Raw genomic sequence first — 17,342 nt, forward strand, 5'->3', positions numbered from 1 at the left:
CCTGCTAGGGAAATCTTATGGTCTGGGGTTAAAAGTTATTTTAATGTACTGGCCATGAGATCTCCTCTACCTGCTCAGAGTTGCTGATTTGTTAGTTCTGCATCACTGCAGTGTGAAACCCCAGTGTGCACTGAATTTAGCATTGTTGCCTAATTAACTGAAACAAATTAGCTGAAATATGAGCCATCTGGAATGAAAATGAACCTTCCATGTTTTTCAGTGAATTGATTTTATTAGAAAAATACTTGTTGCTTGTGATTGCTTCTTAAAATAAATCATGCTGAGGCAATCTTTCTATGTTAACATTTCTCAGGGTAGGGGGGACCACCTCTTTCTGTTTGGTCTGTCATTACCTTTTTCACTTTGCAGCTGCATTGAAATATGTAGGCAGGCAGAAGCTGATGAGAAGAAGGGATGACAAAAGGCAACACACATCCTATTGTTCAAGTTTCAAAATCAGTAGTAACTTACTAAAGAATAAAATATTATACGTTGTTGCCATATGTCTTTATTTTGTCATTCTCCTGGCAGCTTTGCTCAGTTCTGAGTATTCTGAATGCCTGTAATAAGCATCTGCATTCTTTTCCCTAACTGCATCCAGTGGTTTCAGATTAACTGCAGTGATATTAATTTTTAAGAATATTCTGTGCAGGGGTAGTGTATCATTTCTTGTGGCTCTTTCTATAAGGAAACTGCAAATGTGGCTTCAGTCAATAAAAGAAAATTTCAAGTTATTGATATAGTAAATTATATAAATGAGCATAGTTTTTCTCAGAAAAAAAAAAAATCTCAAGCAGCAGCAATATATAAATATAAATCAGACGCGATTTTGTGGTCTCTACCTGAGATTTTTACAAGGAAAATACAGCACTGAGCAGATACCAGTAGTGCACCACTCACTCCCATCAGCTGAAATTCTCCTCAGCACTTCTTCACTCATGTCAGTTTGAATTTCTTTCTGTGGTTTGGAATGTTTGCTGACCAAACTCTGACAACTCCCTGTGTAGAGACCCCTCCTCTTAGTGGCTTTTCCAGCTTTTGTTTCATCGCTGCCTTATTTTTTGTCTCCCCTGCAGAGCCGCCTCGGCCAATAGCACCCCCGCAGCTGCTGGGCGTTGGGCCCACATACTTGCTCATCCAGCTGAATGCCAACTCCATCATTGGGGATGGCCCCATTATCCTGAAAGAAGTGGAGTACAGGATGACATCTGGGACTTGGACCGAGACCCACGCTGTCAATGCACCGACGTACAAGCTGTGGCACCTGGACCCTGACACCGAATACGAGATTCGGGTCCTGCTCACCCGCCCAGGGGAAGGTGGCACGGGGCAGCCAGGACCACCACTCATCACCAGGACCAAGTGTGCTGGTGAGTGTTGCTATGGAAAAATTAACAAAAAACCCAAAGCTGTTTACTTTATGGTTTAATTGATTGGCAGGCCTGTTGGCTGCGGTTAACTTGTATCAGGACTTAAGGATTCCCTTCACACCCACAGGGATCCCCAAGTTTCTGGATCATTTGCTGAGTCCTCTACTTTGCCTGGTCATTGTTCTAGGTGGCTAACCCTTGGAGGGTAGATTAGGAAGAGAGAAGTTAGAAATCTAAGAAAACATTTTGCTTCTCATTACGTAAGGAAAGGGACCTCTTGATTTCTGGCAAGTCCTGACCTCCTTGTTTCTTCACCTTCGTATTTTCAATTACATTTTAAGTAAACTTGCACGTAAGGCAAATTGCATAGGAAAAAGGATATTTTTAAGAAATAGACTTGTGGAGGGGAAAAAAAAGAAACTAGTGTACTTCTGCATCATTTGCCTTTTCCCAAGCAGTTACGTACAGCCTGACAGAATCTCCAAGAACTGAAATACAAATACTAAAATCTCTAGCTATGACTTCTCCCCAGTGAAGTTGTCACAGCAGCAAGCCTGCCAGAGTTCAAGAAGTGTTTGGACAGTGCTCTCAGGCTCATGGTGACTCTTGGGGCTCTCCTGTGCAGGACTGAGAGTAGGACCAGGTTATTATGGGACCCTTCCATCTCAGGCTGTTCTATGATTCTGTAAATTGTAGAATACAATTGAAAATACAAATAGAGCATTTTCACCATTTTTGACTTCTGTTACCAAAATCATGTGCAGCTGAGCCCTGCAGTTTGCTTCCTGTTTCTCAGAGTTCCCCTATGTGGCCAGCACCAAGAAGATTAAACACTGTCAACTTGTGTTATATGCTGTTCCTTCTAAAGCTACTTAAAGTTATTTTAATCTCAGCTTTTGCAAGAAAAAAGATCATACCTATGTCTTACAGTTTCAGGGGAGAAAAATTATAGATTTGAATATCAGACTGTGAGGAAAATAAGCATAAATTAAATTGTGGGGTTTTCCCTTCTAGTCTCAGGACTTCTAGGGCCTGACAATATTTTAAATTTGGCACAGTATTTGATTTAGCAAAGAGTGTTGATAACCATCTATTCACAACTGCATTAAAGTAATCAGAAGGACAAGCTGGAGTCGCAGGTTTTCATGTCATGTATATATAGGCATATGTGAATCAGAAATATAAATAGTTTTTTTCCTCAAGTTGAAGACAGATCTCTGATGGATGAATGCTCACTTTGTTTACTTAAGGAAGAGTGTCAGGGTCTGGACCAGAAGCCAGGAATTCTAGCAGACTAGGTCAGTGGCTATGAATTCCAGAAAATTAGAGAATCTTTTTTTAAAGTTTCTCACAGTACTGTTAGAAGCTGATACATGAAGCTGGAGTAAGACCCAGCTGAAGGCACCTTTTGGAGTTTGTGATTGTATTTATAATTTAGTCTGTCTTTCCAGTGAAGTAGAAAGATCTACGTGTCTATCTCAGTTAAGATGTCGGTCTTTGAGATCTAAGTAGGGTTAAAGTATTGGTTTATTGCACAGAATTGGCTTAGACATTTGTCTGAAAAAGTAGGAATTGGAAAACTGCTTCTGTTTTAAAGAGGCTGAGCTGAGACTAGCAAATTGAAATGTTCAGGTTGTTTTCATAGCACTTGAAGAAAAGTAATTTAATTTACCCAGGTTGTGACAGAGTAAAGATTTTTTGTGTGAAAGGAAGTAATTATATGACACATTTTTAGAAACCTCATTGGGGAAATCATGTTATTGTGGGTGTGTTTTTATTTTTAATTTTTTTTAACATTCACATATAAGGCTCCAAAATCTAATCTGGCTTGAGAAAAAAATTCAACTCAATTTAATCGACTATGAAATTAAGCAGATCAAAAAAATACTTGAGAAGAAAATTCTGAGCTTTCTGTGACAGCGTGCATAATTTTAATAATAAAATTTTAAGCTGTTTACCTTGCAGTGAGACCGATTCTTCCTATTTCATTAAAGTGAAGGCAAATAATTGTTACTACTAGCTAGTTTCAGCTAGAAGAAGGTGTGTCAACAAGGATTTGTGAAGACTGAAATATTGTGCACATCATCAGGGATGAGTCAGGGACAGAACCAGATTGAATGCCTTGCTGCCTCCTCACCTGTCTGGAAAATGAGACAGACCTTCCTTTTCTGCAGTGTTCTCCCAAGGCTTCTGATAGATAATTCCAGGTCCTTGTCAATGTGATTTCTTTTTGGTTGAATATACTAATATTTTGCTTTTAAAAGGCAAATTAAAAGCATCAAAATTAGTCTCTTCCAAAGCAAAGATTTATAAGAAAAGGCAAAGGTAATAATGGAATATCTCACCCTGCAGTATCTGCTGCTGCCGGTATTGTACCAGTGACTGGCAGGTGATTTACTGTGCTGTATTAGATGACATCTCTGCAGCAATATCTTCTTTCTGGAGTTTCTTCAATTATTCCTAATTCTCATTTCTGACAAGCTCACTTATTTTTCAGACAGATACTCTCTTTTCTGTCAATGCTCTTTGTCAACCTTTTCTTTCCACGAGTTTTACACACACTAGTTCAAATTCTGAAATAAGTTATAATTGATTATCTGCTCAGTATCAGATGGAATGGTGGAAAATAAATTAATTTTTAACGTGAAGTTTGACTGCTCTCTATACAGATTAGAAAGTGTGCATTAGTGAATGTTGATCTGATGAGCTTGTAAGGATTAAAGTTTACATTCCAAGCAGCAACAGCAAACTCGCTGAAAAAATAATGAGAATAAGCTATTATTCTGCTCTCTGTTTAATGCTTAAGCAAATATCAACATTGTTTTCAAATGAAGTTTCAAATACCTTTTCCCCATAATTCATTCAGTATTTATAATTTCATGCTATTTCTTAATAACATATTATTGATCGGTTGTCCTCTGCTTAGCTGGAGATGCATTCTACTCCTTAGTGATTTGAGTGATGATCATACTTATCTCATTGTCAAAAGTGCACTTTTATTATTAGGTATTTAGATCATTTTCTGTCTTCCTCATTGCAAAACTAGTGTCTGGTTACTCATTTACTAAATGTTTCCACTAATGCTAAAAAAAAAAATTGTTCTTTAATGAAGGGATAATTCTTCCACTAGTTAAGTCCTCTGACAGCCTGTTTGTCTACCCGGCATTTCCCAGGTAATCTTTCCTGCGCTGAAGTGAAAGCATTTAGTTAGATGTGTTGTTTTATCAGTCTGTGATTAAAGATAGTGCTGAGCAATCAAATATGTGAAACCATTGAGTGTTTTTAAATGGCTGAAGACTGACACATCTGAAGAAAAACACTATTTTCTTACATTACCCTCTGTAAGAGCCAGGTGTGTGCTTTGTTATTTCCTCTTTTAAGCACCACCCATGATGGCATGACCGAGGCATTGTGTTCTCAGCTGCTGATGCTGAAAGGTACTGCCTCCCCCTCAGTCCTCACAGGACACCTGAGCTTTATTTCATTCTGACTTCACCTCTTGCCTGGGGTCATTGTTCAGATTATTCACTTCTCCAGGATTCTAACACCAAAACAAAAGGCAGAGAGTAACACTTTAACCAGAAGTAATCCTTGAAGCTGTTTTCTGTGGCTCTGGGGTGTGTTGTCCTTCTGAGTATCCTCTGAGTTGTTATTGCCTTTCTTCCCTTGAGGGGATAAGGGAGAGGGGCAGGGTGTAGGAAATACGTGATGATCTAAAATTGTGCACTTAGCCTGCTTTTTCAACTCTAAATTAGAAGTTGTTCTCTTAATGTTGGCTGCTGCTTCTGAGTAACAGCTCACAGCTCAGTTTTATGATTTACTGATATTTTGGCAGCAAAGGAGGTCAATAGTTCAGCCTGTCCAGAGCTTAATATATGTACACAGTGGAATTGCTTGCTCCTACTTTACTGAAGTTCAACACAAGGTGTGATTTTTCAGAAAAACATGAAGAATTGTGAAACAGTTGGAGAAAATAGTGCTGTGTGTTTTCATTTTTTGGTCCTGATAATGAAATGAGTAAGGACAGGGGGGAAGCTTTATAGCTCTAGCAGAGCCGAGAAAGGAAAAATATTTATCAATGATATTATTATTACTATTGTCATTATTGTTATTTCATTGTTGAAAATCTTTATCCGTCATAGACACCTGCTATTGGTAACAGCCAGCCTCAAAGCACCAGAGCAGGAGATGCTGGTTAAGCGATGCAGTTCTAGCACATGAACACCTGCAGTTGGGCCTGGGAGCTGGGCTGCTTTCTGCTGCCTTTTCAAATGCAAAATGTTTGTGTGCAGTTTCTACATGTATTAATTTCAGAAACAATATATACAGAGTGCAGGATACTGCTGAGTTCTCCTCTAACAAACAAAAAAAAAGCAAAGTATGGAAAAATATTGAAAGACAAAAGGAAGCTCAAGGGCTTTAGATCATTGTCTTGGAATTTATAACTGAGGGACCCCAGAGAGGTTGCCATTGAGAAAGTGACCCTGCATGACTATCTGGAGAACTAAAATGTTGTTGTGGTTACATAAAAATTGTAAATTATTTTTAAAAGGAGTGAAGTGAGAAGGAATTTTAGTATAGAATCTGGATGTGCTGATGTGGGATGTGCACAGTGCTACTTCACTCTGTGTTTGTTGCCTTTTACTCTTGCAGAGCCAAGGCAGAGGGTTTAGGGTGAGGACCTGGTTTTATAAGCGTTGCAGTGTGCTGTACAAGAGAATTTAGGATATTGGAATATGAGGCAATGTGTTTATAAAATTGAGTAGAGTCAACATCACGGAAGGCTCCTGCAATATACAGCACTGAACAGATAAGCTGTGCTCTTCATTAGTGTCCCTTGCAGTAGTGCAACTGCCATTGGTTAAAATAATAAAAATACAGATAAGTGCATAATTTTCAACTTTTTTTTTTTTTTAATGGTGACAGAGAGAAATTTTTACCTGTACAGAAAAATGGCTCTCTTTGTATTTCAAGTACAGTTTTTATCTTATTTCCCTCAAAGTAGATATTATTATGGGCTTAGACTATAGGTTCAAGGACAATGTGAATACATTTTGAGTGCTTAAATTACCTGTTTTTATTGCTCATATTTTTGTTGGTTATGGTTTGAATGCATTTTGAAATAAACTAAAGAGGAACAACTTGAACATAAATTAATATGATATTTTAAAAATTATTTTACATTTTTCGTTCCAGAAGAACCCTCATTACACCAATATTTATAAGTTGCTGTTGTTTTTACAAATGTGTTTGGCACTTGTGACTGTTTCTGGGCTTTTGGCCAGGTAGCAATTGGAACCATTTAAGATCTTGCTCTCAGATTCCAAATGCACCAGTCTTGTTCCGTATAGGTTTATCAACTGGGTTGTATTTGGGGAGGTGGAGCAGGGAGATATTAAAACAATAGACAAAGTCTGGACTGAGGAACTTCATCATACTCCTGTTAAGACTGAATACTAGAATTGTAATTGAGAAGGCATGCTGTAGAAGAGCCATCTGATTTGGACCATCATCTGACACCAGCAACCATGCTCTGCTTATTGTGCTGCTTGCCACTGCTGAGATACCCATCCCACATATAGAATCCTAATGATGCTTATATCCATAAGAAAGGACTGTAGTGCACTGACTTACCTAGCAAGAGACCAGGCAGATTGCCCAGCCAAGTTCTTGTCAGATTGTGTAAATTAAGCATGGTATCATCTTTTTCAAAGGAGTGCAATGCTGATGACTCAGTTGAATTGGCAGTAAACTGCAAGTTCAGACACTGACCTCCCCTAAATTAGTTTTCAACTTTTTTTGTTTGCTGTATTCAGCCTTGCTTAGTATAATTTATATGGTACTTGCAGCTGTGAGTTCCCTCTGCACTAACAGGAAACTTTCTTCCTGCAATATTGTGAGTGCCATGTTACACAAGGCATGGGCTCCCTGATTTCTCTCCTGCTTCATTTTTGGGAAGAATTTTGTTCGTGGCTAGTTTTTTATAGTATAGTATCATGTTCAGCAGTAAATCACTCTGATGCCCTTCACTTAGAGTTAGTATAGCACACTTGGGTAAGTGGACTCCTCTGGCATGGCCACCCACATTTCAAAGCCTCTGTTGTGTGCAGTGGCCTCTTCTGCCTTCTTTTTGAAGTCTCTAGCAGTGGCTAAGGAGGCACAAGTAACCTACAGCAAGACATGGTTGTGGTCATTGGCACTTGACACAATGGTCAGTCAAGGGTTTGGTGCAAAGGCTTTGGTTAAAGTTACCGCCTCTTTTTGGTGAAGGACATGAGGTCAGGATACCCCTTCACTGTGTGGTAGAGGCAGGGGGAGGAAAAGGGGCAGCTCCCATCACCAGACAGAGCTCCCATGTCTCTCAAGCAGTTTCTCCATCTCTTGCCTCACCTTGGTTTGTTTGGTGGCTTTTCCCAGAGCAGAGCCTGCCACGGCACTGAGACAGCCATGATTTATCCAAAGTGCATGTAACTAGTCAATAGATCACACTTCCGAGAGGAGCACTGTCTGTGGCAAGAAAATATATTGCAGTACATTAATCCACAGTGCCCATTCCAGCTGTAAAAGAATGGATGTGGGCAATAATTCATATTGCAGCACTTGAAAGTGCTGTGAGTGCACCCAGGCCAGATAACTCATAGCCTGATTAGAGCTTCTGCAAAGTTGGGGAACTGATGTTAACAGATTTTTGGTCTGTGTCTGCTTCTTAAAAACATGACTGCAGGTTGAGATAGTCTTTCCCTTTTAGAAGACTGCAGCTCTTTTTTTTGAACTGTGACTTCTACTTTTAATTTCAGCTGAAATAATAATTTAATTTTTTAGCATGATTGATTAGTGTGTTTGATGCTTCAGTTTGGTTTTATAATTAAGGTCTCTCAACTGTTCAGGAATACAATATTAATTTTACAGTGTTTGAGAGTTGGTAAGTACGTAAATAAAACAAACATTTATGAGACTGGCTTTTATTGTATTTTCATTTATCAGTCTATTAAAAATTAATCAGGGGAAATTTTAATAAGTTTTTTTTAAGTTGTTCTGATCATTGCAGTACTAAAGTGTTTTGGAAGCATACTAATTTTTCAGTTATTTTGGCACTTTTGGCAGAGTAGTGTGGATTAGATATGGAGGGCTGTGAGTAGCAAGAGTGGAAGGGTGGAAGAGGAAAGCAGAACCAGCAGGCTGTGCTGTGGCAGGGGATGTTGATGATATTTACCAAATGCATTCAATATTTTTTCTCTCCCCCCCATTCAATATTTTTCCTGTCCCCCCTCTCCCCAAAGCCGTTACAAAGAGATATCATGTCATTCTTCCCAAAAGCCCTGGTTCTTACAGGCATCAATTCTTTGGGCTTTCCTCTGCTAGAGAAATATTAGATTTTTATTTAATTCTTGTTTGCTTTTTATTTTTTTAAACTTTGTTTCATTTTAATAGTGAGCAGCATAATTCTTTTTACCTAATTTGAACCTAGACTGCATGAAGCAGAACTGAGTGAATTTCACTCTCTTCACTTTATTTCTCAGTAAATCCTCCTGCTGGTGCTGAGAGAGAGAATGGACCATGTGATGCTTTTGTATGGAATGGTAATGAAATAGCATCCATTTTAACAATGAGTTGAAGAGCATATTAAGCAGCAATTGATGTCAAGTTACACCTCAGATGATCAGTAGGTCCAGAAACCTAAAAATGACTTGTCAATGCTCTTGAAAACAGGAAACAAAACCAGATAATGTGTATATACAATGTTACCTGGTTTTGTTTGACAAAACCAGGTAACATAGTATATACATGCTACCTGGTTCTGTTTGCTGTTTTCAAATAAACATCTGGAGCAGTCCTAGAAAGCTGCAGATCTCTTGAAAAACAAACATTAAAAATACTGAAGGCTTAGGTTCACCTAATTAAAAGCTTGTCATCTTGACTTTAATTCTGAATAGAATAATGGAACAGCCAATAACAAGCTTGATTAATTAAGAATTAAGGAATTAATATAATTAGTGACAGTCAACAGATTTATAGAATGCTCTTGTCAGAATAACTTGATTTTTTAAAAATTAAATTACAGATTTGGTTAATAAAGCTGATATTGTTTTTCTCTAATGCATTTAATTTGATATAAGGCATTTTGATTAAGAAACCAGAATAAAATCAACTCAAATGGAGAAGAACTGGCTTATCTACCTAAACTGGCTTTATGGATTAATTGAATAAACTCTTCTGTTTGTGCCCTATCAGGAGCAGTTCCATGTAATTTATAAAGAAAATGTAACTATGATAAAGTATTACATATTATGAAACTGGTAGAAAAAAAAGCCACTTGAAAAAAGACTTGAGTTCTAATTTACAGTGGTTTGAATTGGCTGAATCTTATCTATGTTTCAAGTACAAGATTTGCAGTGCAATAAAAAAAAGTAGTCTTTATGTACAGAGAGGGAAAAGAGATCTGAAAATCATGGACCATTAGGGCTGAGACTTAGGCACTGGAACTAGAAGAGGTCCTGTAGTTCTTGGCTTGTAAACCACAGCAAAATTTCTCACTCTTTCCTTAGCATTGGAGAATGTTTTAAAGCTTTTGAAGGTCTAATCATGAAATTGCTAACCAAATTAGTTTTCTTCTGGCCCAAGTCTTTTATCTCCATCTCTCCAACCCCTCTCCAAATCTGTGTAGCATCCTGTTCTATGGAATTAAAGGTACGGCATTGTCAAGAGTTTGTTTTCAGGAGGACTAGAAAACCAAAATAAAAAATATCTGGCTGAAAATTGAAATCTGGAAACAAAATCTTGTTTATATGTGATGTGACCAGAATTAATATTGAATTTAGAGATACAGACATGATTTAGGCAGTAATTCCTTGGGGGGATTGAAATTTATTTTCTTTGTTTCACATCTCCAAATCAACAGCATAAGCCTTTTATTCCTTTGTGTACTATTATTTTTCATTTCAGGTTACCTTTGAAAACTATTTCATTTTATGCATTTTGTTTTTCAGGTCATTAATTGCTAAAAGCTATTTCATTACCCTTGGAAAAGACACATGCTAAATTATCATTCAGATAATTAAACATTTCGGATACTCTTACAGTACCATAAGTACATATTTTGCAGTTTATTACCTTTATTTTAGAGAAATTGTGCTCAATGATAGGGATTGGAGAAAATATATTTAACCATGTACCTTCTTTTGTCTGCAAAATGAACTCTAACAATTAGGCTGAAATGTCAGAGCATGAGCACCCACTGGGAATATGATGTGCTCTATTCACAGTTCACAACCTGTGGTAGCTTAGATGATTACAAATAAATAATCCAGTTGAGCTGTACCAAGTTTCCTTAAAGTAATGACCTTTGAAGACAGTGCAGAACTGCAATTCAAGAAACCTGCTCTCTGTTTATGGCCTTTGGCATCACCTTTGACAAATAAGTTCACTTTGGTGTCTCATTGCTGTTTGGAGAGCAGGGTTGGTTATGAATGTTTCCCCAGCAATTTTTCTCAAATTTATTTACCACACATGATTTTTTTTCTGGGCAAGCACTTTTCTTGCTTTTATTGTGCTAGCTGCAATGAGATCTTGAATTTATCTGTCTGAATGCTAAATATTTTGTGATGAGAATCTTATACAATAAAGGTCATATGTAAGGGGTGACATTTTTATTCATTCGGTGATAAGTTTTATCACTGATGTAGTGTCTGTATTCAGACAAGAGCAAGAGTGTCTATATTAGTGTGACCAAGAGCTCTTTGTCTGTCCATGCAGAGTTGACTTTTGGTGTTGGGTTTGATATAATAAGGGCTGGATAGGGAGTGTGTGAAGAATAAAATAAAAATACTATATTGAAATCAGTGGAGGTCAATTTATTCCTGAAGTTGTTTTGGTTTTTTTCTGGCTTAGCCCTTGTCTGTTATCAGCTGAATAGCCATAATTAAGGATCATGCAAGTGAAGCATGTTCTTTTTTTTCTGTGTGTGTCTGCCACTTCAACTCGATGATTTCTTAGGTTACCATTACCAAGTTTTCTTTTCTGATGCTCAGCATTTCATGTTTGGTTTTTCTTGTTCCTTATTTAACACAACCATATCTCCCCCCTTCAGCCCCAGCTATTTCTTCCCTTCAGCCTTGAAACAGAATTTAAAAGTTTAAAGGAAATATGGTGCTTCTGCCTAAACAGCGGATGAGGGAATGAATATGTTGTCGAAATTATTCATATGACATAATATGCTTGTAGGTTTGCAGTTCATATGGGGATGAATATAGTATAAGAACCTCCACAGAAAAGAAACAAGTAAAAAGTTTTTTAGATGTGACTTATCTTGCTTAGCAGTACTTGGAAAAGGTGGGGAATGTGTGTTTGAAAAACAAGTTAAGATGGCAGACATTTTTCATAGTCACTTAACTGAGGGGCATAATCAGAGCATATGCACATACTTTATAAAATGAGAAAAAATACACACAACAACACGATTGAGTAGAAATCAATAAACCATGATGTTTATGCCTTTCTTTGAATTATTTAGTCCTGAATTTACTAGTTGTCATGTGCATTAAATTAAGGCAGTTCACAAATGTAGAGTTTTTTCTCCTGTGTTAATCTGATCTGATCCCACAGTGGGAAAAAAAGTGCTATCACTCTTCAATATTGCTTTCACAAATCAGCTTACTGTCTCTGCGTTTAAGAAAGGATTTGCAAGTTTAAGGTGGGAATTCTAAGTCTGTACAATAATTTCTGTGATGGCTCCAGGTGATTTAAAGATCTGTTAGAAATAGACATGTTGTGGGTCCGTGGTTGAGGCTTGAGCTGGGCTGCTGCATCCCATGGGGTGCAGGTTCTGTGGAAGCCATAATCTTACAGGGCACTCTGGAAGTCTGCCTTGTGAATAGACTTAAACTAGAAAATATCAGATGCTCCTATTATGCGTTTTGTTGTCCTAAAACGCTTGGATGCTTTACATTATTCTCTCTGTAGACACATGTGCCTATGTGTGTTTTATCCATCTCTGAAGAGCAGCAATTCTGTTCTGGTAGGTCTGTGTAAAGTGCTCAGGTATGATGGGCAGGCTTCTTTCTGCCTGTCTACACCATAACACAGGCTAGGAAACAAATATGCAGCAATTGTAGTAAAGAACTATAGTTGCAAAAAAAAATCTCAAATTTATGTAGCATTTGGAATCTGTTTTTTCAGCCTTGAATTGCACAAAATCTGTGTTTAAATATCTTACTGTTATTATCAGCATCCTTATTTCTGTTTCATGCTATGTCTTACTCCATCTGATGTGGACTTGTAGTGGGGGTTAAATATAGAGCTGACAGCTCATGAAGAAACTCTTTTGTCTCTGGTGCTAAAAGTCTGTTTTTTCTGAGTTGTTTTCTGCACAGAACAGTACTGGAAGAACTGCAGCTTCTGTAATAGATGTTCCCCTCGGTGAACACGATGGCATTTAAAACATATGAGAGTCACAGTATATACATTTTGTTGTTTGAAAATGTAACAATTCAATCAATTTCTTTGAATTTAGCAACATTAGGAGCAGTCCCCTTTATAATAAACAAGAGCATAAAGGAGGACATGGGCCTGGGCACACTGAGATGTCTCGATACTGAGGTCTGAGCATCCTTGCAGAGAGGCAGCATTGGGAAGCAGAGCTCTGATATAGTGTCCAGCCTCTAATATTTTAATTTCTGCAAGTAAAGTGTGACTTTTCATCCTTGGTAAAGTGAGTGTCTAGCTATTTAGCAAGGGACAAAGCATAATGCCATCATTGGAGAGATGTATTGTCAACTTGGACAGGTGATATTTAAGGACCCTGAAGAGAGAAATGACCTGGCACTGTAACAAGACATATCACAAGTGACTGTCTCAGAAAGAATGAGAACAAGACAGACAATTTCCATTACTGCTCAGTGTTAAGGTACTACCATTATCCCCTAAACAACCACACGCTCCAAGCAATAATCATGCACTGTCTTCTTCTGTATAAATATGAAACTGGAATTCAATCTCTTTGACACGTATTGCTTCAGCTTGTCTTGTCAAGTTGTTTCTCTGCTCAAGCTCAACTGATGTATAGTGAATGGGCTTTGTACACTGACTGAAATGTGGAAATGGTTATCCAGTTTCCTTTGATGCTGGTTGCAGAGGTGCCCAGGATATGCTAGAGGAGAGAGGCTTTGTTTCTTGTAGCTTGTAAGTTATTGCCAGTTAGGAAATCAGTGAAACCACAAGCAGTTCTTCAAACTGGTTCCTCTTTTGCAGTCCCTTTCCAGTCTGATCCGAGTGTCCTGTTAGCTGTGTGCTAATTCCCATAATACCTTGGAGAGAGGCAGTCATTCTTTTTCCACTGTATTCCCAGGAGTGTGGAAATCCAGCACATGCTGAGTTTTATGGCAGGATTTTGTGCTTCTTTTTGGTTTTTTTTTTTGTGGTTTTTTTTTTTTTTTTTTTAGTGGGAGCCTATACTTGCAGTAGCTGATAGTCTCTACATCTTTTGTATTAATCAGGTCCTGCCTGCCTATTACAATATCCACTGTCATTCTGGTATTCTGCACATTGGTGAAATATATTTTCTACTAAACTTGTTTTGATTCTGAGTAGAGAAATACGATGTTGCAATGGTTAGAATTCTTATAAGTTGAAATTGTTATCATGTATGAAAATAAGGAAAATAAAGAACATCCTTCATTGTCAGTACCATCCTGGAACCTACTGATTTTTCTTAATCTGTGGTATAATGGACAACCCACTAATTTATATGAAATCTGAAGTATTTGAAAAATTCAGATACTGAGTCAGCTATAAGAACGTTTTAAATACTCAATATCTTATGCATATTCATAGAAACTTTTTTAGTAACTCAATATCTATTTTTTATCCTTCTGCTTCTGTTTTTCTAATTTTAAAGCAGTCATGTACGTTTTTCCTTAGCTGACTGCATCAATACAGAAAACTGATAAATTGCCCTACCATATTCTGGATCATATGGTAGATTATTAAGTTCATATTTGGCAAACATGAGTAGCTCACAGGCCAGGCAAACCTTTCATGATGTTCTCTGACGAATGCCTGGTGGACCATGTGCTTTTATGTACAAAATATACATAAAATTTATGTATATTTTGTACGAGGGAGGACTCGTACAGCAAGACACCAGTGCTGCAGCAATTACTTGTGCCTACAACTGTCAGTAAAGTACATTCTTTGCCTTTTCTGACGTAGTTTGATTATTTAAAATCTGTATGCAAAGAGTTCAAGAAAAAACTATATATGGTTGTATTTATAGATTTTTTTTTTAGCCTGTGCCACCTACATTAGTTGACATTGTATTTTTATGTACAGATTTTTCCATCTTGCCTCAAGGACAATAATAATATAATTCATATGCATAAGGAAATTGAATGAAGGTTGTTACTGATATCTCAAATGTGGGATTTCTGAACTTTTAAATACTTTATTTTGCTCTTTTACTGCAATATAGGTTTTTTGCATATAATTTGCTATAAACAACAATAGTAGACATGAAGACCCTTCAAGTTCGTTCACTTGAAAGTTTCTTCTGGCAGTTCTAGAAAAAGAAAATTAATAAAAAATATGTTTTGACATTTAAAAGAGAATTATTTCCCTTAAAATGCATGAAAGATGCAAACTCCTAAATTGCTTGAGTTTGCACATTTTGGAGCATTATTCTGATGTTTCTTAAACCTGCATGTGTAGAAGCTTTCTTTGCAGCAAGCTTCACCTTTGTCTTGCAAGATAAATTGCATTAGAAGAAGTAGCCCTTCAGCTCTTGAGAAGGCTACAAAATTTTGCTTGTCATCTAAAGTCTTTCCCCTTCCACTCGAGATCTTGGATGTAAAGACAGAGATGACCAAGTTTGTTTCCCTGCGGCTTCTTATCCTTAGGGCTTGCAATATTGGTGTCCTTTTCATTGATCCCTACGTTTTTTGTTGCTGTTTTGTGGTCTTCACAGAGCATCTCTAAATCCATTCCCTTTCTAGCATTCTGTAACTTCTGGATTTGTGTTTGTGGCACTGCTCTGTGTGTGCCAATTTATTGACTTCATCCTCTCCAGCTGCTGGCCCTGAGGCCTTTTGGTTTTTCTGAAGGATCATGCTGCGCCCTTGACAGTTACACACTGACAGAGAAAATCCCAGAAGTGGTGAAGCCAACATTTTCTTACCAAAGCCCCTTCACCCCATCCTCTGCTATGGAGAAAGAGATTATGTCCTTATGCAAGAGGACAGCATTTCCTATTTTAAAATAAAAAGTAGAGGAAAGCAAGAGAGGGATTGAAATGCTCTCTGCTATCTTAGATTTTCTTAGGAATGAGCTAGTTGTTAAACTTTACTACCACAATAGCTACTGACATTCCCCTCTCCCAGCTGCCTCTAAGCCGTGCCATTCAGCTCGTGTTGCACCATGGACCTTGGTGCACTCTGTTTCTTCCTCTGTGAGGCTGCTCATGTGCAGAGGCTGTTCCTGGCTTCCCGTGTCCTACAGGGAAAATGCATAGTGTGCAGCCTCCTGTGGGTTTAAGGGACCACAAGAGATGAAAGTGGTGAGACACCAATGTATCAGTAGAGATCTAATGTACTGTAAAGCTGGGGAAGAGATTGAGGCACTGCAGGACACAAGAGCCAGCCTGTCCCTGGCAAAATTCTGCTGCACTTCTGCCTTTGAATGTCTGGCATGCACTGCTGTAACTGAGAGGCAGGAGCAGGCAAGGCATCCTTGAGGGCTGGGGTCAAGGAACAGCATGGAACAATGAGGGATCATACGTTTTCTCATCTACCTTCTGCAGTGAAATATTTCATGGCATAGATGGAAGAACCAACATCAACAGCTCCTGAATGAGTCATGGTGGAATACATGCTTCAAAAATCAGTCTTTCTTGCTTAGCTGCTTTAGACAGGAAAAAAGAAAAAGAAAAAAAGGCAGACTGATATTCTCTTTTGTGTTCAAAGGCAGGGCAATATCTAACTAGTTTGGGCTGCAGCACTGAATTGAAATCTTGCAGTCCCTGATTGCTTCCAGAAGTTGCTAGCAAATGTTCATCACCGCTCATAGGTGTTTCTGGCAGTATTTTCTGAAAAAGTATTTGAAAGAAATGGAGAAACCTTTGTTTTGAGATTTAAAACTGTGTATATGCACATAAACACATAGATGTGTTGAAATATATATCAATTTCAGAAAAAAATATTCTGATAGCTTTGTAAAGAATAAAATGGTTTCAACATACTGGAACATTTTTCTGTAAATTGTTCTAGTGTCTTTAATAACCAGGCAGATGGTTAGAAGTATTTTTCTCTTTCCCATTGTATTACAATAGATACAAAGGCAAAAAAATCCATACCTGTTGTATTTTCTGATTTTGAAAAAACAGACAAAACTGTATGTTCTTGCCAGGAATCATTTGCAAAGAAGCAGCCACTTACTTTCAGTACATATTTCTACATTGTCATCATAGGACTCTTTTTGTCTCAATCAGTCGGGTGAGAGGGGTACATAAATGATACCAGCTACCTGGATGTCTGTAGCAACCTGAATTCACCTTACTATTTGGAGCTCCCTGCATTGTAAGGATGGCCTATGGTGAGAGAGAAAGCACTGCTTAATCTTAAAAGTTGTGTTAAGAAGTTAGAGGTGAAGATAAAATAAGGGTAAGAAACGAATATAAATTACAAATAAGTGCATTTTGAAAGTTGGAAAAAATTTATAAGTATGGAAGAAGTAGAAAGTTGAAGATGGAAAGTATGCTTGCAGTTTGAGTATCCCAACCACTGATATTGAAGAAGTTGGACTTCCTTGCGTGATGCATGCAGTGAAGTAATTTTGTCTGTCACGATTGCTGCTGATCTCTGCAGGGCCCAAGAGTCACTGCTCTTTCTTTTCCGTCCAGCCCCCTTGGTGTGTAATTTGCTTCTTAGGTGTCCTACTCTTAATTCTTCCTGAAAGTACTGGTCACTGGTTTTGTGTTTTCATCTG

General features: G+C 37.8%; 1 protein-coding gene across 5 annotated transcripts in view; it reads left to right on the plus strand.

Annotated features, from left to right (window-relative positions):
- PTPRK (protein tyrosine phosphatase receptor type K) overlaps positions 1 to 17,342 on the plus strand; it is a 296,457-nt gene that overhangs the window by 134,636 nt on the left and 144,479 nt on the right. For all 5 annotated transcript variants that reach the window (XM_054279018.1, XM_054279017.1, XM_054279019.1 and 2 more), the window contains exon 6: positions 1,077 to 1,370. In XM_054279018.1, coding sequence (XP_054134993.1) covers positions 1,077 to 1,370 — 294 coding nt within the window. The remainder of the gene's footprint in view (positions 1 to 1,076; positions 1,371 to 17,342) is intronic.

The sequence above is a fragment of the Melozone crissalis genome, unplaced genomic scaffold (assembly GCF_028551555.1).
Source record: "Melozone crissalis strain CALT ecotype California unplaced genomic scaffold, PUWL_Pcris_2 ptg000027l_1, whole genome shotgun sequence".
In the NCBI taxonomy this organism is placed as follows: Eukaryota; Metazoa; Chordata; class Aves; order Passeriformes; family Passerellidae; genus Melozone; species Melozone crissalis.